The sequence below is a fragment of the Gavia stellata genome, chromosome 11, assembly GCF_030936135.1.
Source record: "Gavia stellata isolate bGavSte3 chromosome 11, bGavSte3.hap2, whole genome shotgun sequence".
In the NCBI taxonomy this organism is placed as follows: domain Eukaryota; kingdom Metazoa; phylum Chordata; class Aves; order Gaviiformes; family Gaviidae; genus Gavia; species Gavia stellata.
In genome coordinates this window covers 9,624,176-9,646,252 of record NC_082604.1, presented here as the reverse complement: position 1 = coordinate 9,646,252, position 22,077 = coordinate 9,624,176, and the positions used below count along the sequence as shown (strand labels likewise).

Genomic DNA, 22,077 nt, shown 5'->3' with positions numbered 1-22,077 from the left:
GAGACCTGTCCGCAACTGCTGAAAGAAGCAATTAGTGGCAGCAACATATACAACTGTCACAGGAAAGTGTGGGCTTTATTTCTGAGCCTGAACTTACACAGCCCAGGTGTTTTACTCTGTGTTATAACTTTCTTTCAGATGGTTAAAGATCAACAACAAAGGCTTATCTGAAGGGCTTCACAGCTGACATGCTGAAACATTATTGACAGCTCCACAGTTGTACATGTTTAATGAAGCTTTATGAGATGGAAAGAGGAGGCCAACGTGCTTTTTCTTGACGGCTGTGCCTGGTACCGCTTTGCTAGACATTTTAGTGGGAGAACTTAAAGAGTTTGAAGACATTGATTATTTAATAATTACTTTCTTTGCATCCACTCTGAAAATAGTAAACTCTCTATTTCACACTCAGCCCTGTCTCCAGGGAGATGAATTTTAGGATCATGATCAAGTTAAAGAGTATTGATTAGAATTGTTAAAGGCTATCTGTGCAATAACAGCATCTTGAGGCCTTGTTGAGAGAGTAGCAGTATGGTCACGCTGGCGAGGCTGGCAACCTGACTAAAAGCCTTAGCAGAGTCGTACTGCCTCTTAGTGCGTGAGCTAGTCCCTTCAAACGTACTTGATGTGCTTCCAGTGACATTTCATTGCTCTCTGTAGATATGCTCCAAAGATCTTTGGAGTTGTTCATTGTATGGATCGTTTCTTTTTTACGCCTCTTTATTTGTTCTCTTTACTTTTGCTGTGTTGTACACAAAAGCTGGCTTTCAGGTCTTGTATAGTAGAAGATGTGCTAAACTTTTCACCGCTTCTGATAGTGCATTTCTAGTTAGGCTTTCTTGCTATTAGACAGTTGGATGCTTACTCCCCGGTGCCTGCTTCTCCTGTAACTTATCAAAGACTTAACTGCTCCTCTGTAGTATAGCCAAGGCCAAGTTGCCGATTCGAAACATGCCAGTTCATACCAGGCTCCTTTTAAACGACGGTGAGTCATAGCAACCTTCCCTGTTGTACGAATCTTGTTTATTACGTAGCAAGTTAGATCAAGATTTTTGAATACCCTGAGTTCCCTTTGGAATCACCGGAGATGAAGAGGGTCAGTGTCTCTGGAGCAGGCTCATAAAGAGGATCCTTTTGTCAGTCCCAGTCCAAAGCCCATTGAAGCCTGCTGATCTGCCTGATTGACTTTGAGTAACAAACACCCGTAGTTGGCACTCTGCTGCATTTGACTGTATGTTTATAGGGTTTTCTCAGTTTGAGGGTGAAGTTAGAAAGCTTCAAACTGCAGCAGGTTATCATACTATTTTTACTGTTTGTTAGAATAATTTTTAATCCTTAGAAAGCTAAGGTCTACTTTTCTGCCTCAAAAAAGAGAGGTGATATTTTCTTCAAGGAGAGTGCGGGAATGGTTAAAGAAGATTAAAGTCTTTTCTACATGCTTGAGGTTTTCTGATGTCTGGTGGGAATTGCCAATGAAGCTCCCTTGTGATTTCACACTGTCAGGCGAACGCAGACTGAATGCAGGGTGACAACCCACTTGAAAATAATTATCCATTGCCCTGGCTGCAGAGACATCCGTTACCTGATAGAGAAATGTGCTTTTACACACGTGCACCCACAGACTGAGTAAATTACTTTTTTAATCATTTTCTCCTTCCAGGGCTCAAGAGCCTTATCCTGCTTGTTACTTAGCCACATACATATCTTCTGAAAGCATTTCTTTTAAAGGAGGGTACATTTTAAATGCACTGATCTGGTGACTGACAGGATGCTCATAACGAAGGCTTGCCTTCTTGAGGGTATATATTTGAAATATCTCCATTAGCACTTCCATGGAGAGGGTGGGTTTCAGCTTGTGTTTTTAAAAGATCTCCTCCCACAGATAGATCTTTCAAGGTAATAAATATTAACCATACTATAGGTTAGTAGTAAGCAGATATGGTTACAGTCCAAATACTATCAGTTTAGTCCTTAATGGGTAATGTTACTGCCAAAATAATCCACTACCACTGTTAATGGCTGAGGACTAAGCTGGCACCAAAAAAAAGGAGCTCCCGGTAAGGAGCCCTCTGCCAGGGGACATGCTAAGACAAAGTAGTGTGGGCAGGCAGCTGTTTGTGGCTAGAGAGAGCTTTATTTTGGTTGCCATCAGAGTGGGTTTCTCCTAAGTGCTAAATTCACTTCAAAGATACTCAGTGTCAGAACCCTGTGCTGAGGTGCTTTTTGGTTTGTTTTGTGATGTTTTGCTTTTCAACCTAAGAAAATAGTATATAATGGCTACTCCTGACAAAGTTGGCCAAACCAAAGTCCAGATCTTTATCGTCAGTGCTTTGTCTACGGGACTGCTGAGAAAAGGAAAAAGATTTTTTTTACTCACCTATAGCTTTGGTGAACAAAAGCTGTTTGTCCACAATATGGAGCTGCTAGTTGTCTAAAAGTGGGATTCTGGCATCCTATCAACTTGGGGCAGCAGAGAACCAAGCTGCAAGGTCCTCCTTATTTCTTGTCATTTTATGGAACAACAAAGTCACTCGGGAGCTGTTTTGCTGGGAATCATTTCTTTCTCTTCTCCTTTCGCTGTCCTTTAATCCACGCCTCCTAACCATACGCTGTTGCTGAACTAAATTAACTGGTTTAGTGAAGACAGTATTCTTTATGTCAAACAAGTCTGTCTGGTCCAGTTGTAGGAAACTGTAATTGAATTTACTGCATACACCCACAGAGACTTTTAGGGAAGCACCTTGCTGGGCAGATCAGTAATCAAAAAGGAAGATGTAAAACCAGGCATATTAAAACCTTTGTCATAACCATTTAAATACTGTTCCCCAGCACAGTGCACTCACAGTTCTACCCTCAGATCCCAGGGTTAGTTTCCAGCAGTATTTTTCAGTTGCGTAGATCGATCGGGTTTACAGCTGTAGGGAGAAAGGGTGGGCTGACTTGGTTGGAGTCTATCTGCACGCCCGACAAATCGTGCCTGTCTGTCTGTCTCGCTGGAGTCCCTCCATCTCCGGGAGCCCAGCTACAGCACGCCCATTGACATGGCTTTGTAGTATATGGAGTTTGTCAAGGGGGAGGCGCTCTCCTTTGGACTCGTGGCTCGGCGGCAGTGCTGAACCTGCAGTGGTTCTGGTGCAGCCTGGTTAGACCCCGTCCTTGGGCACGCCGAGGGTCCTGGTGTCTGTGCTTTCCCTTTGGCATGCATGAAGGGCTGGGCGCAACTGATACCTGAGGGCAGCAGGGATATTCACTTAGTTGCAGCGAATTGTCTTTATGCTCTTTGTCTTTGAAATTGTTCGTTGCGTTCAGGGTAGACTTTCTTTCACCTTGGTGGAACGATTTTGCCAGTTCCTCTAGGTTGAACCTCCTAGAGTTGTACTGTTACCTTTTGGTGGCAGGAGGAAAGGGGCTTTGGGATAACTCCCTCAGCAGGATGGTATCCAAACAACAGGCAAGCTTTGAGCCAACAACCTCTGAAGGTCCCTCAGTGCGCAGGGCAGCTGATATAAATGCAAAATATTATTTTCCTTGCATAAACAGTTTACTGATGAAATGTCGTTATGCCCAGTGTTAGACTGCAGCCCGCTCCGCTTCACAGCCGTAGCCCCTTGCCATCTGCACCCCACAGGTGCTAGGTCAGTCCTGGATAGCGAGTTCATTACAGGGTCTTCACTGCGGAAGCTGTGTGTGAGTCACTTCGGTGCTCGGACCAGACTTGATCCCTAGTATGAATCACAGAGGCTCCTGAACTATGCCCACAGAGACCTGCAATCCACAGAGACCTGGCACATAGGTAACACAGCACACAGAGATGTCCTGTGGTCTGGAAGGTAGGAGGGAGCCTGTCAGGTATTGATACATGCCCTTGTCATGGTTTTCATCAAGCCTCTTATCAGACTTGCAGTGGCGTGTGGGAGGCTTCTGACTGGAGAGGGACTTGAGTATTTTGTAGGAAGGGAGGGAGAGAAATATAGGTGGATGAAAAGTTAAAACGCAGCCTGAGATTGTGGTAAGAGTGCTAAAATACAGCAGTCCTTTTAGGACAAGTAATGCTCGTGCTATTAACCCCTTAAAAGCCTTAGTTTTCCTGAATATTCATTTGACATAAGGATACAACATTGTCCTTAAGACAGACAGATCTGTCTGTCTGTGGCTGAAAGAGATAGATGTAATGGCTATAGCTTATTGCAGCAAGAGAAAGCCAAACAATCTGCATTGCCCAATACATTTAAGTAAATCTAATAGGAGGGTTAAGGAAGATAGCAAGATTAGCTTGACAAAGATTATTTGTTGCTAAACAGACTCCTCAGTGTTTCCCTCAGCCCTGACACACACAATGCACTGCTCCACCCAGGGCCTTTCCATTTGCTTCATGGCTCAGTTGATTTTGATGGGTTTATTGTGAAGCAAGATTTATGGAGCCCCAGGAAGGAATACAATTAAAAACTTCCGTTCCCTGTGTTCCCACAGAGGAGTCCCCCGTGTCCGCTCACGGTGCTGGTAAATGGGCTGGGTGAGGGATCCGGCTTTCAGGCCCCATGATCAAACTGTGTCCTCTTTGCAGTCCCCGACGGGAGAAATGCGAGTGGCTCTGTAAACCTGTCTCTCAGGTTTTGTTGTCTTGGGCAAGGAAAGCGAGAGCACCTGGCTTCCTAACATCATAAAATTAACTTTAAAATTAGTTGTTTTACAAAATAAAAATGTCTAGATTTTTTTTTTTTCCTTCTGTAGGGACTGTCATACTTCTAAGCTCTTCTGGGCTGTGTGGCACTGTTAGCTCCATGCTTCCAGTGCCAAATGGCTCATGCAATAGCATGCTTCTGTCTGCAGGAGTTTTAAGAAAAATGCTGTAAATCATGGCGTTCGGGACAAAATCACAGGCATTGGCACCAGTTTCAGTGGTGCAGCTCCTTGTCTCCCCTCTCATCTGCCCTGCAGCTAGATTTTTCTGCAGGAGGGCAGAGGGTTTGTGGGAGGGCAGTGCTCTGGCCGGCAGGACACTGTTCCTGCGGGATTCTGCTAGCTGGGTTCATCCTGGAACAGCGCTGGCACTTCCAGCCTGCCATGGCCTTGAGGGGGTTTTCGTCTTATCTGTTGGCAGTGGCTCTGTTGTCAGAAACAAAGTGAATCCTGATCACCATTGAAGGAGCAGATACGGGTGTGTTTCAACATCTGAAACCAGGCCCATAAATCTGAAACTATTCCCCACTCCCAGTGCCAGCAGCTCCATTGACTCCATTGATGACTATGCTCCAGAAAGAAAAGAAATTGCTTTTCCCCTCACCGTAATGTCAGCCCACCATTTGGAGACTCCCCCGCATCTTCCTTTTCACGCTGGAGGTGGTGCACTCATCTCTGTGACCTGCAAGCATCTGCTTCCCTGGTTTTCCGCTTCATTGCGTCTCTGTTTAGACACTGCAATGCCCTGTCCCACACACTAATTACTGACTTTTTGCTTCTGAGGAGCTTGATTCATTCTGGCACATTTTCCCACGTGAAACTGGACCTAGAGCCTTGGAAAATATCTTAATGGACATCAGAGTAAGTCTGAGTTTAACCCCAAACTGGCTGCTGTATCTGAGCTAAAAGGCACCTCTTTCAGACCGTAACTGTGGCAGTACGAACCTTCCTCCCGTGGAATACTTTGCTTCACGAATATCCCCCTGCAATGAGGGCAGCCCTGGCAGAGCCGGGCGTCGCTCAGGGAGGGGAGGTGTTTGCATTGGCACCACCTTATCTCAGCTCTCCTGGCCGTGCTCCGAGTCGATGCTCTCGCTTGTGTGACTGCAGCAAGTGAATGCTCTGTAAAGAAACACCTTTTGCTTTTTCTTGCTGTAAAGCTCTTGCCGTTTCCCACAGGAGCAGTTTCTGTTCAGGGCTTGGTGCTGTGAGGTACTGAACGGTCTTTGGGAAGACGGACGTCCTTGGCTCTCGCCGGCTCCGGCAGCCACTCTGGCGAGGTCAGACCTTTGCTGCCCAGTGTGGACTTGGGCTTGCAGTCTATTGAGGCTGCTGGTTTCCTCCGGAGGCTTTTGGTTGTTCTCCTGCCTCCCTGACAGTGTGGAGGGACAAATGCTGTCACCTTGTGCACCTGCCTGCCCTGAAGAGAGAGCCCTGGTGCGAGGCTGTTTGGGGAGTTTTGGGGTAAATGGGGTTTAGATCAGTTCTTGCTCAGCAGTTCCTGCGCTGCCACTTGAGTTCGTGATTTCAGGACTGTCTTCCACTTCATTGCAGTCGGAGTGTATTTTTGAAAAGGAGGCTCGTGTATTTGCAGGCTAAGCAGAGACCACTTTCTCCTGCCCAGGGGAGCTGGCAAATCCAGCTTTTGGGGGAAGGAGAGCTGGTTACGGGGCAGAGGCACTGGGCTGAGACTTGGAAGAGTTGTGACCGATGCCCAGATGTGCAAGGCACATCTTGTGTGCCTTTGTTGTCTCACCCCATCTCTCTTTACCTCAGTTTCCACGTGATGAACAGAGGTTAAAACCAGTTGCTTTCCCTTTTCTTTCTCTGCTAGCTTCTAAGCATTTTTGGAGCAGGAACCGTCTCTTACTGTGTTTGGTAACTGATCTTTGAGTAAAAGGGTTTTGTCCTCAGGAGTCCTAAATGCTGCCAGTGTATAAATAAGAGTCATGAATGGCAGCCCGGTGGTGCAGCAGGCGGGAGGGCGCCCCGTCACAGGGGCTGGCCCAGGCTCTCTCTTCTCCTTGCAGTAATTCTATCTGTCAGCCCCGATTAACTCGGAGACTGTTTAAAAGGTTTGGCAGGAAGGGAGGATTTCCCTCTTTCCAAAAGGAATATATTAATTTTGTATTTCTGAAGTGAGCACAGAGAAACAATCCCTGCTCAGCTACTCTTGCAGCAGAGGCTGTTCATTTAGGTACTGAAGATAAGTAGATACATTTGACCTCTATGTAATTTAAGACTCTTTTCTTAACCTACCTGCCTCTCTTAAGATAAAAGTCCTGTGTCCTGTTGAACACGCGTTACATCCTGGCAGCTTCAAGCACAGACCCAAGGATGTGATGGAGCCCTCAAAACCTTGTTGTCCATAGTGTGCTCAGGTCTCAGGCTTCCTTTTAGATGCGCCTGATGAATCCAGGCAGCCAGAATTAATCTTCACCATAGTCGCCTCTTAACGGCTTAACCTCTTCGCTGCTACACTTGAGTCACTTTGTAGTTTCAGCAGAATTTCGTGTATTGGGTTCCCAGCTTAGCCTGATGGCTTTTTTTGTACCTTTGGCATATGAGAGATTATGATTGATTTATTTATATACTTAATGAAACTATTGGTGCTGGCTGAATTTTTCTCCAGTTTCATAACATTTGACAAATAAAGGAATGGAAAACCTGTAATGGAACTTGCCAGAGCTCTCTCTTCCCCTTCCTTTTCTGCCAGGAGATGTGGTTGAACTTTATTTGAATTCCAACCATCAAATGTATTTTGATAAAATTTAAGAAGCTTTCACAAACTCGCCTGTGTCTTGAGTAAAAATTGAATTTGTGACTTTCTACAAAATTATTTCCAGTATTTTTCTGGTAATAATATTTGTATTTAAAGCTCTAACTATGAGTAATTACTAAGGACTGCTATTTTTACTGTATTCCGGTTTGGATTATTACATTTTGCAAGCTTCATTCTCACTCTCTGTTTCATTTCTATTCGATACAGTATTTACCTTATGTCCTGTCCCAAAGTATTGCGTGCGTAGTCAGAGCACCCTCGCGCTGCCTTTCGATGGTCAGTGCAGCTTTTTGTGGTGTATAAAATAGCTGTCTGTTTCATGGGCTTCCTCTGAATCACCCTTGTTAAATTTAAGGGTACAAAAAGAGTGTCTCACCTCAATTGTATTGAAATTAGATTAAGAGTCACAGGATTAGCTCTTCTGCATTTGCAGTGTGCTTATTGGTTTTGGGCCTGTGGGGATTTAAGCATGTAACTAAGATTTCTGCCTGTGCGTGGGTTACAGAGCGAGGCACGGCACTGCTGGAGGCAGTTTGCCTGGTCGGGCAGAACCCACCCTCCCAGTTCCAGCGGGTTGCTGACGGTGCCGGGAGGAGCTGCCTCCTGCGGCTCTGCTCTGGCCGCCCCTTCCCTGCACCCAGCTCTGCCCAGGGAGGTCCCCCCCAGCCTGCCTTCGGCTCTGTCCCCAGATCCCATAGTCCTCATGCTGGAACCAGCTGGGAACTGTTTGGCAGCATGTTTACAAGTCTTAAAGCCTCCTGTCCCTGTGGTGCGAGAGCTGACCTTGCGTCTTTGATTCAGTCTTCTTTCCAAGCTTTCCGTATGGTCTCTTGTTCCTGACCAGTTTTCTTGTATCAGCTCTTCTTTCAGCGGCTCACCATATTTTCCTCCCCAATTCTTTCACATTCTCCAGCACTCCCCTGTTGTAACCTTTATTCTCCCTCCTTCAAAGCCTTAGTTCTGTGTCTCTACTGTCTGGGTAGTTTCTACTCAAATCTCCTTCCTGCATCCCAAAGTGTCATGTCCAGCTCCCTGCTTGATGGGCTTCAGTGTTCACTGAATGCGATCTGACATCAACTTGTCCGGAAAATACTGCACTTCTATTCTTAAGAAAAAAAATATCGGGAGATCAGCTATTTCAATGAGAGTCTGCCTGTAGGTAGTGGGGGACCTTGAAAATCTCAAGTGAAGCAGGAGTTTGTGCATTTGATACTTTGCATGGGAGATCATGGAAAAATGAATGTAAAATATGTAAATTCTAAGTTTTTCATAACAAGTATAAATAGTGAAAGTGAAAAAAACCCACGCTTGTTTAGTGGCAGTACTGGGCTTTCAGGCTCATTTAGAGCTGGAAAATACTGTTAATTCATCAGATGAAGAGATCAGAGTTCGATTTACCAGTTATTTTTTCACCTTCGTTAAGAACATGGAGAAGTAAAATTCTGTGTGGTATCTGCTGTCCTTGACTTCGCTGGGAGTTGCACACGCTCAGTATCACCTGGGACCCTAAGTCTGACGATACTATGTAAGGTTTTTCCAGTTACTAAAAATGCGTGGACTTTTTCTTTCTAGGCCCTCCGTCTGCTCCCCAGAACCTGATCTCCAATGTCAATGAGACATCGGTGAACTTGGAGTGGAGCCCCCCCCAGAACAACGGTGGTCGGGAAGACATCTCCTACAACGTGGTATGCAAGAGGTGCGGTGCCGGCGACCTCAGCCACTGCCGGTCCTGCGGCAGCGGGGTGCACTTCAGCCCCCAGCAGAACGGCTTGAAAACCACCAAAGTGTCCATTACTGACCTCCTGGCACACACTAACTACACCTTTGAAGTCTGGGCTGTGAATGGAGTATCCAAGCAAAATCCCAGCCAGGACCAAACTGTGTCAGTCACTGTGACAACTAACCAAGCAGGTAGGAACCTAAACACAAATCCTCTTCCTCCCTCTTCTGCCTGTTTTTTAGGAAAGCTGTGATTTCCATTACATTGAGCATTAGCAAACGAATGCAAGGAGCCCTGAGATGTGTAACTGGGTCAAACCCTTATTTTCTGGTTATTTATATGGATAGTTTAAATTCTTTAGAGCTAGAGAAACAGTGGAGGGTTTGACTCCTGTAGCTGGGAGCAGAGCTCTGCTGCAGCACGCTGCGAGGACACTGGGAGGCATTCTGCAGAAGCAGAAGAGCACAGCTGCCCTGGGCAGCAGAGCCGGGGCGCCAGCCGCTCAGCCCTTTGTAGGGGAGACCCTGCACATGGACGCGAATATGCCCTTGGTGTTTACAGAGGGCAAAATAACGCACTCGGGGAGCACAGGACTGTGCTTCTGCCTCTTTCCAAAAAGGGCTGCGTAAGATTCCAAAAAGAAGAATGAGTTGGTGCTCGCCTGCCTGCCTGCTCTCTCTCCTCTCCTGTAAAGTCAATTAGATTCTGTCCCATTTTTAAATAAATACCTCCTTAACCTGCTGCTAACAATGTTTCAATTGATCAGAGCTGGCATTACTTTAGAAATCCTGTATGAGCTTTCATCTTCATGCTGGCTGATTTTTGCATTTCACTCATCTGGGAGAGTGAAATACCATTTCTGTTTATACCTGATTATTTCAGATACCCTAGGCAGTTCTATGTTTTTCAGTCCCCTGTGCTTGACCTAGTAAAGGCTGCTGCAGCAGATTGCAGTTTAGTTTTGATGATCATTCGTATGATTTTTTTCTTTAATTACATGAAAACGTTTCTTGTTTGCAGCTAGCTAGGGTTTCAAGCACAGGGTTCCAGCTGAATTTTTAATTTAATGCACAAAATTACATACATTTGAATATGGCACTCCTCTATATGCAAATTAGATATCCAGACTGTCAGACTGGCTACAAGACCGTCAAACCTGTTATCTCATCGCTTACAGCGCTGATTGCCTTCAAGTCCCACAGATGTTGCAGGCATTCAGCACCTTAGAGCATAGCTTACAGGGTTATCATTTATTGTTAGACTTATGGTGTATGGGACAATATTAATATTTTATATTTTGATAGTACTGGACTATATAAATATTTTGAATTTTGTTTCCTAGCAGATGCGCATGAAAACTCTAAATCTACAAAATTTAGCTGTAGTCCAGTACACTTCAATATTAACAGTGAGAGATACATTCCATTTTGCAGTGACAGTTACAAGCAAAATTGTCAAGTCCACGCTGAAGCTCCTCTGAAAATCTGGTCCGGTGTCTTTTGTTCTTTACACATACAGTTGACAGCATCCCTTTTAAATTATGATTCAAAAATTCAAACTATCGCTTTGCCTAGTGAAAAGAAGACTAATAGAGAACAGGGACTATTACAGAGTCTTGGGAGAAAGCTGCGGGAGAATGCTGTCATATGCTATACGAAAAGAGAAGGTTGAGAACAGCAGCAGGGACAGTGTTTTTGTGCTATGAATGCCTAGCAAAGAGAGTATTTCTGACTGATTTTGGCATGTGTAAGGATTAGTGGATGCATATATGCATGAATAAGTGAGTGGGATCCATCTACCGTGTGAAAATTCTACCATCTTATGCTTTAATATGCAAACTGAAATCTGATTGAATATGCAAATAAGAATTGATTTTGTTTATTATCCATGAGTAGCAGTTCTTCACATCAGGAAATTTGTATTTTTGCCAACATTTCCAATTATGAAACATGCCCAGGCTATCAAGCGCTTCAGAGGGCCGGAGAAAACTGTACTGGTACAAATGAAAATTAACTCCAAGGTGCTGGCGTTCTCCCGTTCTTCATATGACTTTGTGTATTCTGCTGCATAGAAGATCTAAATAGAAATGTCTGGCCTAAACCTACAGATCTCAACTGAGATAAATAGTCCTTACCTATGCAAATAATCCCATTGATTTCAGTGAAACTGCTTGCTTGAGTAAAGGTTTGTAAAGTTGGACCCTTGGGTTTTAGAAGTACTGATCTGTTTAATCATTGTAAATGTGTGTCTGGGGTGCATTAAAATTCTTGTGCCACTCATTTTCTTTCGCTATATTTCATTATAAAGGCATCATGTCATGATAGAGCACTGCCACAGGCTTGGTTTTGATCTTGCACCTTTCTTACGCTAATGTAAAGCTACCTTGGTTTATTTGCAGCAATTTCTAAATTCAGATTAGAGCCAAGCTCCTCCTTTCATAACACTTTCCCTGTTTTGCTAATAAAAATGAAACTCTCAACACTGAAAATCTGTAAATGACTTACTGTTTTTGCTATCTATGCTTGTGCTTTCCAACATTTGATAGAAAAAAATGTTAACCTGGTTCTTTAGATATGAGCAGTGCTTTTGTGTCCTATTCTGGGGGATTTGCTGGACTTGTTTGCAAGAGGTGCATCTTTGGGTTAAATTCAGTAGGGATGATAAGTATGCAAGGGACCAGGAAATCCTTCCTCTTAACAGCAGTCTCAAATTAACTTTCCAAATATGCAACCATATAATCTGAAGAAATTACATAGAAATTTTAGAATGCAGTTTTTGATGTCAGAATCAGAAATCCGAATGTTTGTATGTTTGCTTGCATTGGTGCCAGCAAGGTATGCATTTGGAGACGGACAGAAAGCAATGAGAAATCAGTTACTGGTATATTCAGCACAAAATTGAAGAAGTGTGTTGCAGTGACATAAAAGGTGCAGTTCAAAGGCACAGGTGGTTTTTTGTTTGCTTTTGCCGTTTTACTCCTGCAGATAATGAAATGAAGCAGTTTACTTTCCCCCCTTTGTTTAGAAGCTCTTTTCAGTTTCCAATACTGTAGAAAAATGTTTAAATGAAAATAAGCTTTTGCCATTCAAAGTAGGATCAAAACGCATTTGAAAAAGTACTTTTCCTGCTTCCTTTGAAAAGGTCCTGGTTTTTATAGCTTTTTATTTTTAAAGAGAGAAGCTGAATTTCAGGCGTTGAACGGAGTAAAAATTTCTGTCTCCTAGTGAAATAGTTCAATGTTGAGACATTATAAGAATTTTGAATGGTGAATTCAGCTCGCTATTCTATATGTTTAGTATAATTTTTTGATTAGTTTTTGAGATGGGAACTGCCACTCTTTTCCCATACAAGATTAAAAAGAAATTTAAAAAGCGAGGGATGGAACACGGAGCTGTTGAAACTTGGAGCCAGCGCCCTTAGCACAATGAGTAGTGGGAAATGCTGATCTTAAGGGTGTCCACCAGCAGTGGTGGCTTTTGTTTTCTGCTTTCGATCAAATGAAATCAGCATTTTGTCCATCTTTTAAAAATGTGAAATGACTTGTGGAAGAGATGCAAACCAGCAATTCTCATGTGAGGCTGCTAGGAGAAGCTAATTTCAATGAGAGACCCTACCAGGCAGTTGACTGAATAGCTCAAAAATCTCTGGGCTCTTTTTTTTTCCCACTAAGGATAATGCTGTGAAGCTGTTCAAAATTAAAAGTAAATCTCTCAATAAAGAGACCTTGTTCACAGCAAGCAGGAAGCTTTTGGTTTTTTGAAGAGGTGCTGAACGGTTGATATTTTTATTAAAGATTACAGCTGAGCTATTTAGGTCTGCAACCTGACAGCCAGGTTTGCTGGTAAGTCCGTCTGTGTGCGTGTCCGAGGGGGCAGCACCGGAAGGACACGGTTTTCCACGGATGCTAAAGGCATTCATAAGGCAGGGGAGCAGTGCCGGGGGAGAGCCTACACAAGCCCTAAATGAGATTTAAAATCCAAACTCATTATGCTGCTTGCTTTGCTCCCTTCTTTTTGTTTGCATTTTATGAGGGATGGGTGTCCTTCTTGCTCCTTTGCTTGTTGGAGTTAAAACCGTTGATAGTTCTGAATAAAGAGACTGCCTGGGGATTTCTTACCTTGTTAGGTTACCTTGGGCTCAGTGTTTCTTTAAGTGGACCAGCACAGCTAGATGGAGGCAGGATGTGCCAATTAGGATGAAAAGACAGTATAAATAAATAAACTTACTCTTTCTCCCATTGCATCAGACTGGATGTTTTCAAGCTGCCTGTGCTCAGGATCAAGAACTGATCTTTCTTATGAATATCTCAGGCTCTCTGTCCCATTTTTCCCTCTTTCTGGTCTCGCTCCTCTCCCCGGCTCCTTTGTCTCTGCGATCCCCCACACCTTGCCTGTCTAGCTGTCTGTTCGCCTGTCTCAAAGCTGCTTCATCTCGGAGGCAGAGCGGTGTGGCTGGCTGTGCTGCAGTCCTTCCCCCCCTCTTCTGCATGCTCCCCTGGTCCCTCACCATCACTCAGAGCCCTGCGGTGGTTCAGTATCCATTTCCAGGCAGGATCTAAAATGGGTCACGGGGCCACCAGGACTTGAGCACCGCTGGGAAGACCCGCGTGAATCGCAGTATTCTTCTGGGACAGGCTGCAGTTGTGGTGACCAAACTGTGATGAACCTGAGATGTTGACATTCAGTGCAGGGAAGGAAAATGTCAGCTGTTAGTCAGGTTTATTTAGCCTTTCAGTTTGTTTGTTGTTGATGTTCTTAATTCCGTTATTAAAAGGAAAAAAAATCCAAAAGATGCTGATCCCTTGAGGATGCTTGTGTTTTAAGTTAGAAACAGGAGGGGGAGAAGTGGGAGTAATTTGCTTCCAGATGACTCACAAGTTCTACTGGACTTTTTGGTAGGGGAATATCTATTCCCATTTTGCATTTCGGTGGGTCGTCTTTGAAAGCCCACGCTTCCTTTCAAGTGCTGATTAGCATTCCTCACGTGTTGTACAGAGCAGCACAGAAAACGCATGTAAGGTCTTACATTCTGCCAGTGTGCTTGAGCCTGTGCAGAGCTAAATTTGCAGTCAGTAAAAATTCATGGATGGACGTTGCCCTTGGTCAGTGTGCACTCCTAATAGAAGGACAAAGTAATAGTTGCTCAGGCAGATCAAAAGCAACACATGCCAAGGCCAGGAAACCTGAGGTTCTCAGTATTTTCTTTTTAATGTGCTACTTCCCTGGATATTTATAACTTATCTATAAAGAATTGCTCTGTAGTGAAACATCAAAAAACATTGTTAAGTACATTTCACTCGCAGAGCTTTCTTTAGGTGACTGCATGAATACCCTTAAACTACTACTGGAAAATAAAATTAACAGATACTCTGAAGATCGATCCATCCATCTGATTCTCTAAACTCCATCACATGCTTTGAGTATAGTCCCGATTTCAGTATAAATAACAGTAAATCATTTCTGTTTGCTGAGAGGGAACAGAACGTTTTTTGATTTTGTGTGTGGTGGTATTTATGTGCATATTGAGAATCTTGTTGATAGGGGGGTGGTAAAAGAAGTTAATTTTGCTTTCAAAAATAGCAAGGTCTGTAGTTGTTCAGACTGCTATAGGTTTATGCTCTTGCAAAAATTTTCCTTTTTATTAGTGCAGTCCTGGGGATGAACTGTTTATTGTTGTCTTGAAACATAATTTTGAAGGGCCGTATAACGCCGAGGAAGGCGTCATCTCCCAATAGCTGGGGAAGGAGCTCTGTGAACTTGAAGACAGGATTCATCATACAGTTGCGTCGGAGTTTCACAGACCCTCTAAAATAGCGTAAGATGGCAAAATAAGTCATTTTGTGTTCTGACATCACCCGTCCCTAGTGCCTGCCGAGGATATCGGGAGGCTCACGTGGGTCAGCTCCCCTTTCACAGCTGGCAGGTTTTCCAGTCCAGCTTCCCGCCTGGCGCCCTTGGGTGGTGCGAGGACGGGGTAGCGCTGGTGAGGTTGAGGGCGTTGTGGAGGGCAGGATTAAGGTGCTGGGACAGGCTGTTACTAGGCGAGTGTTTTGGACCAGTTGGAAAGCGTTGAGGTTTGCAGCACGTTGGCCGGCCCAGCCTGGAAGCCGGGAAGGTGGGCGAGTTCGTGTCTCTGCCCAAACAGGAGCACGTGGCACTCCAGATGCTGTGCACAGCAGTACCTGGCTGTAGCCTTCCCAGACGTCCAGGAGTCAATTCAACTTATTTTTATTTTTTTCGAAGTACTTGCTACCAGCATGGTCCCACCCTTTCCAGTTACTTGTTCCCTGCGGCCAAAGGATACAAATAGCCTGTTCCAGGAGTCCTTTTACAGGCATACAAACCCGGGAGGAAACTCGTGCACATAGCTGGGTGTGTATAAACAGTCACAGCACCCTGGCCACCCAGTTCCCCACAAGCCTGATTTAAAATAATCTCTTGGCAAACATCTGAATACATGCCAGATGTCCAGAGCATGGGATGTGTGTGTGTCATACTCTCAGCTGCTGCATTTTTTTTTTCTGCAAAATGCCAGGGTAATGGAAGAGGGGAGTTGCAAGGGGGTGTTTTTATTTTGCTCTAAAGGTGTTTGTACTAAGGATGGTGGATCAGCGGTCTACTTGTTCCTCCAATGGAGCTGTGGCAAGCATGAATACAATAGGGAAAGAGATTCAAAACTAGTAAGCAGGGACTTGAAAAAGGGGTGATCCGTGAGCGTGACACTCCGAGTGATTTGTTGCAGCATCTTGCAGAATTCCAGGCTAATTGTATGCAACTTTCTCATTTTGAATCTAAACCGGTGTGGTTTCTAAGGCTTCACATTTATCTGCTAGACATAAGCAGCAGTCCCCCCGTACGCACATTTTCAAGCAGAAGGGTTGGGCCAAGTTGTCAGCTCTTGTAGGGTTTCACCTGCCGTAATGGGTGAGGTGACCTGCCAGGCTGTGCGGGGGGAGGACCTGCCTCGTTCTTCCCTCGCTTTGGCTCTCTGAGGGAGTTGAACACTACTTGGCTTTTGCTGTCTGTAGATTTACATTGAAGGGAGTTACCGCAAGGACTTCTGAAGCAAACCAAATAATGTATTTTGGGAAACCACAGACCTTTCAAATATAAAGGCAGTGGGAGATCCAGAAAGAAGATAAGTGATCTCAGTGCAAGAAATTTGGGAATTGCGTGGAAGCAAGTAGTTAGGCATACTTCTGGATTGGCAAATTTCAGTGTTCAGCGTGACATTTCTCAGAGCCTCAGAGGTGTCATGTGTTGGCCACTTCAGATTTCTCCTACTGCATGTTTAATTACGTGTGTAAGATAATGTGTCTGAGTAAGGAGCTTCTCCAAGCTGGCAGATGCAAGTGGGAGTTTCTCATTAACAACTCTGTGTTCTTGCACAGGCTTTAACTGATGGTCTGTAATAAATGCGTAGTTATAAGCATACGTGCTCCCACCTTAAAAACAAAACTGGGAAAACTATTGTTGGGAGGGATTAAATTATTATTTTAAGGTAACTACAGCTTTCCACAAAGAAATAATAATTAAAATAACAACTGCCTGCTTGCTGGCAAAGCTGTTTGCACCACCCATTTCCATGAATTTGTATTCAAGGTGGGGGATGCAAGTCTTGGTCGGAAGGAAAAAAAAAAAAAGTGCTTTCTAAAGATCCTTAGTAAATAACCAGCTTCAGGGTTCAGTGAACAGCTTAGACAAGTTGCATATCAGATAGTGCCAAGAAGTAATTGCAGCATTTAAATAAAAGTTTGGTCACATTTTTAAAAAGATCTCATGGTTTGCTATGGAAAATGGAGGTTAGTTACATATCCTTTTGGGGGAAAAGGCGTTTAATTTCAGGACTTGGTAGTGTCGACCATATTTAAATTATATACATTTACTTTTAGGAGGCATCAAATCGGATCAAATTCTGGTCTCAGTGATGTTGGTACAGATGAATAGTTACCAAACTGACAGAGATGAAGATACGGTCCTGCAGCTTTTATTTGCTCTGGACTATTTAACCGTGCGTTTCCTTTCGCTGGCAGCGCGTTGACATTTCACATTCGCGAAGCTTGCCGTCCAGCCTGAGTGCTTCCCTTAAACAATTGGCAAGGAAATACTTTCGTGTGGAAGCAGATTTTGCCTGAGAATGTTTGTGGCTACCAAATGTTTAGATGGGCTTCTAAATTTTCTGGTTGTTTTTGCAGCTGACTAAATTAATTGGAAAGCAGCCAGAGAGACGGCAGAGTCCAGTCTGTAGTTGAGCAACAATAAAAGGCTTCGGAGAACTTTATCAAAGCTTCCATTAACCCCCTGCTGATGTCCTCAAACAGGATTTTTTTGAGAGAGTGGAAGCACAAAAGCTAGGCTGCACAACTGCCCCTGTGTGTCCATTCAAAGGTTTTAAATCCGCACAGTTACTAATTAAAATGCCATCCAGAGTAGCACAAATAAACATCGCTAGTCCCTGAAGCCCAAAGTTTCTGCACTGGCTCATAGTTCGGAGGGCAGGATGCTGAACTGACCCCACGAGGGTGGGTAAAGCAGCCCCCTTTGGTTCAGATATTCTGTCCTTGTACGAGGAGTTGCAAAACGTGTGTTGAGTCCATCCATATGCATGAAATCATACCCCCAGAATGCCGTCCCAAGGCAGCCTGTTATTTTTTATTTATTTTTTGCATAGCATTGCGTTGAACCATGAGGACTAAATAGAGCTGTGGCATGCCTGCTGGATCTCTATAATCACGTTTGCCAGATTTTGGCGGACATCAAAATGCTGAGCGCACGAGTGAATACTGCTCCTTTCATTGAGAAATGTCACTTCAGATTTAGCCCCACGTGTGAACTGGTGTGCAGGGAGCACTTTATTATTATGGCAGGGCTCCAGTGGGCTTCCTCTCCCAAACAAAGCAGGCAAATGCTTAGCCTATATCTGCATCTACTTGAAGGATTTCATGGCGTCTCTTTAGATTAAGGTAATCTGCCGTCATTACTAAATTCAAGAGCCAGAGTCCTAGAACTGAATGTATTCAGGGTTTCTGAAAGTTGTGATTTGTAAACTGATAATAATGAAAGTTGATCGTGGGTTTGTATTTATTTTTTTAAATACAGTCTAGAGAGATGTAGGAAGCTCAAGCATTTGTATTTTATTTCTCTGGTCATTTGTACTTCAAAACATCCCTTACGGAAAAGTCCTACTGTTAATTTAAAAGGAAATGGTAACTTTTGTCTCAGCCTTCTGGATTGTTCCCGCAGAATTTATTAGGATTTTTATCCCTGCTGTCAAATTCTATCACCTAGTCTTAAAAAGACGATTGACTGATTCTGATTTTTTTATTAAATACTTCTACTGTTCCATAAAATCTCTTTGGTTTTGTCTGTATTAAAATCCATTGAAAGTATCCATGGGTTATTACAGACAGAAAAACCCTTAAACTGTAATGTGCTTTGGATATAAATGTCTTTCAGTTCCATAGATTACTGAAGACTAAAAGGAAAGCAGTGAAGTTTTTAATTAGCTTTTTATTATTTTTAATTTTCTATGTGCCATTAAATGGTCTCATCAATAAATAATAGAATAAGACAGTTTTGGCTAAGCAAAATAGGAAGGTATAGTGGGCTGGAGGAGATGTCTCCCGTATGAATTGAGTTTTGCGTAGTGTCCATTTACTTTAGCAAACAAATAAAGGCGTGAGCTGAAGACAACCCACTACAACGGCTCCCTGGGAAGATTGCGCTTGTCTCCCTAACATACTGCGTTCTTTAAATCTGTCCTCTGAATCAGCCTCCATTTATCTTTCTTAGCATAAAAGGGAATGCAGATGGAATGGCTGCAGCCTCCCTCCTAGTTTATCAGGATATTGTGCATGCACATAAATAAGACAGAAAGTGACTGGAATATGCAAGTGGCTGAGTGTTAAATCCCGTGTTTTTCAGGCTCCCCGGGCACGCTGGGACAGGGTGGCCAAGGGGAGTCCTGTAGGAGCTACAGAGATTTGTGGGCTCTCCATCGTGCTTCAGGCATGATGTGCAGACCCAGCGGTGCCTTTCCAGGAGCCTTTCAGCCGTTTGCTTTCACTGCTGCCTATGCTGAAGGTTAAAGCTGCAGCGATGCAAGTACTGGGAAGAACTGATTTGAAGAGAGTGGACTGGGCTCAAGGGGAGACTTCTTTAGCACTGCTTGCAGATGTGGCATTTTTCTTTAACCAGAGAATATTTTTATTTATATTTGTTATGCCGACAAGCTGTGAACATCACAGGTTAGAGGGACTCTGTAGCACAGGAATTTCCTAGCTTATTTTCAGTCTGACCGATCCATAAATGGAAGTTACGAGCTTCATCTGGATCAAATGAGAAGATAATCAAATTTTTGGACCTGTTGATGACAAAACCAAACTAAAAACAAAACCATGGACCTTACAGGGAGGAGAGACATTGAAAGCTGCTTTGCATGCTGTTGAAAGAAGAAATGATTTTGAATTGCAGGTTTTGAATGAAGATTGTATTTTTCCTTGCAGTCCCCATCCTGCACGCTTCTCAGTTCCACCCCATAAGTACCCTTTGGGGCCCTGGCCTCGGAGCGGGGGGGAGACCTGCCGCAGAGATCTTCTCATCAGGAGTCGGGGTGGCTCTCAGTGTCCTATCTGCTGCCAATCCGGGACTGAAACTGGAGACCCACACTCAGAATACAGACCCATCTATGTGATTGCTTAGCTGATTTGGGATTACTGTTTTCACAGGTTTTTATTTGCCCAGACTGTAGCTCAGCGCTCCTCCAGGACATAAACATGGCTGATTTCTTTGCACAACTCCAAATCTTCATAACCTCATGAGGCTGATTTTTTAATTTTTATTTATTTATTTTTTTAGGCTTGGAATTGTTCAGACTTAGTAATGGCACTTGCATTGCACAGGAAACTTTACCAATTATCTTTCTGACTGTTTTCCACTGAGGCAGCCACCTTTAATATTTAATTGCTTATTCCATTTGGGGTTTTTCTAATTGACACAATTTTAAAATGAATAATGCACTAGTTTTCAGTATCCGGCATAAAACCAAAATAATGAAACCCCTTTATAAGTTTAATTATGTGCCATCTATGATGTAAGCGGTTACTGACATCATGAACTAAGATTTTAATTTTAAGGTTTATGTGTTTCAGGAAGGTTAAGACTCTTCCCCAGTTTGTCCCTCATGACTTTTATTTATTTTTTTTTTTTACTGAACAGCAAACTTCAAGTAGCTTTGCTTTTTGCAGCAACACTGTGTGAAGAATATAGTTTTCTCTCTCATCGGGTCTATTTATGATTTTTAATTTCCTGAAGAAATCTGCCAGTTGCAGATGAAAGAAAGGGGGCTTAATTCACTTCCAGGGAGAGAGGACCTGATAGAAGAGATCTGAGTGTGAGATTTTGGTATGCTGCAGTCTGATCTCTGTGGTATTTTTTCCAAAAGCACAGCGTATCTTTTTCCCCTGAAGAGGGGAGAGGGGACGGGAGTTAATGGGATAGTATGGCAGGGTGTCTTGCAGCATCCTGGAAGAACTGAGCATCTCCAAGTGCTGTCAGACCAGTGTCCTTCACAAAGTGATGCTGACGTGAACCCAGAAAACCTAAACTTTGATTCCATCTTGAGGGTTTCTCAACAGCCCAGAGGCAGAGATCGTATCATGTTGAATCTGTCTAACCTTTGTACAGAAGGTGCTTTACCGGAGTTCCAGATGAACGCTCTGACTATTAACTATAATTAAAATTTGTAGGTCGTTCAGCTGAAATGTAAATACGTAAATGCAAACCTTCTGCACCAGCCTCTTCTGTGTGATGGAGCTTAAAGTCAATAAAGGTGAAGTTCCTTAACTTTCGTGACTTTGAAACAATTTATTACTCTCAAGGCTTAAGAGGGGAATTGTGATTTTTATTGTCAGGTGAGTCCGGGGTTTTGATTCTTTCGGGTGCCGCAGGCTCAGGGGCGCATGTTTGAGACCCAGCCTGCAGTTGCTGGTAGAGCTGTGTATCACAGTTGAAGTAAAATGTTTATAATTTTATTATCTTGTCTTCATCCAAGATTCTTGCCGTTTCTGGCTTTGGGTGATTGATCTGAAAAACCCAAATGGCAAAGTCTAACTCTCTGCTATTACTCTAGCACTTCAGAAGCCAGGATGAGACAATGTGGCCAAATCTATTTATTAAAATAGCGAATGCTGCTTTAGCAAAATGAGTCATAACATTTATTTATTTATTTTGTTTAGAAGATACTTCAGTATTTCCAAAGCCTCTAAGTGGCATATAGGGCAGAGGCTTTTATTTGTCTGGATTTCAAAAAGGCTTTTAAGCAGCTCTTTTCACAAGATCTAATATTCTTAATGCTGAAAGTAAGTGACAAAGGAAGTTACTTAGCACATATATATATCATCTAGACATCCATGTTTCAAGTAAATAAAAAGTAACTGTGTGAGAACCAAGGAGAACAAGGAGATGTGTTGCCTTGGGTACCAAATCACACATTTGCCCCATAGTGGGTTAAGCTTTACGCCCTAACTGTTGGGGTAACCACATGCCCAGATGGCTTTGGTGGTAAGTATAAGAAAGGGCCAAGGTGCAGAAATGAAGCTTTCTGTTAATAGATACAGACATGAGGCATCAGGTGAGAGCTGTCCTTTGCAGTGTGAGACCCTTTGGGATATTAATAGAGCAGGGTCAGTATTTTTGGTATTGTTTTATAGATTGTTGATACACTGTTGTAAGTGGTTCGAAAGCTGCACACAAGAAGTGGTTTGCAGGGCACAGGTACACTACATTATTTCATTGGTCCTGTACAATTTACGAACAGCTCTACCCCCCTTGTGTGTTGACTCATGAAATGTATGCAGACATGTCTTAACTCCTCTGACTGTGGGCAGGAGGGTGGGAAA

At 43.5% G+C, this 22,077-nt stretch overlaps 1 protein-coding gene across 3 annotated transcripts in view; it reads left to right on the top strand.

Annotated features, from left to right (window-relative positions):
• The window catches only part of EPHA4 (EPH receptor A4), a 101,658-nt gene that overhangs the window by 49,336 nt on the left and 30,245 nt on the right, over positions 1 to 22,077 (top strand). For all 3 annotated transcript variants that reach the window (XM_059822407.1, XM_059822408.1, XM_059822409.1), the window contains one exon: positions 9,032 to 9,370. In XM_059822407.1, coding sequence (XP_059678390.1) covers positions 9,032 to 9,370 — 339 coding nt within the window. The remainder of the gene's footprint in view (positions 1 to 9,031; positions 9,371 to 22,077) is intronic.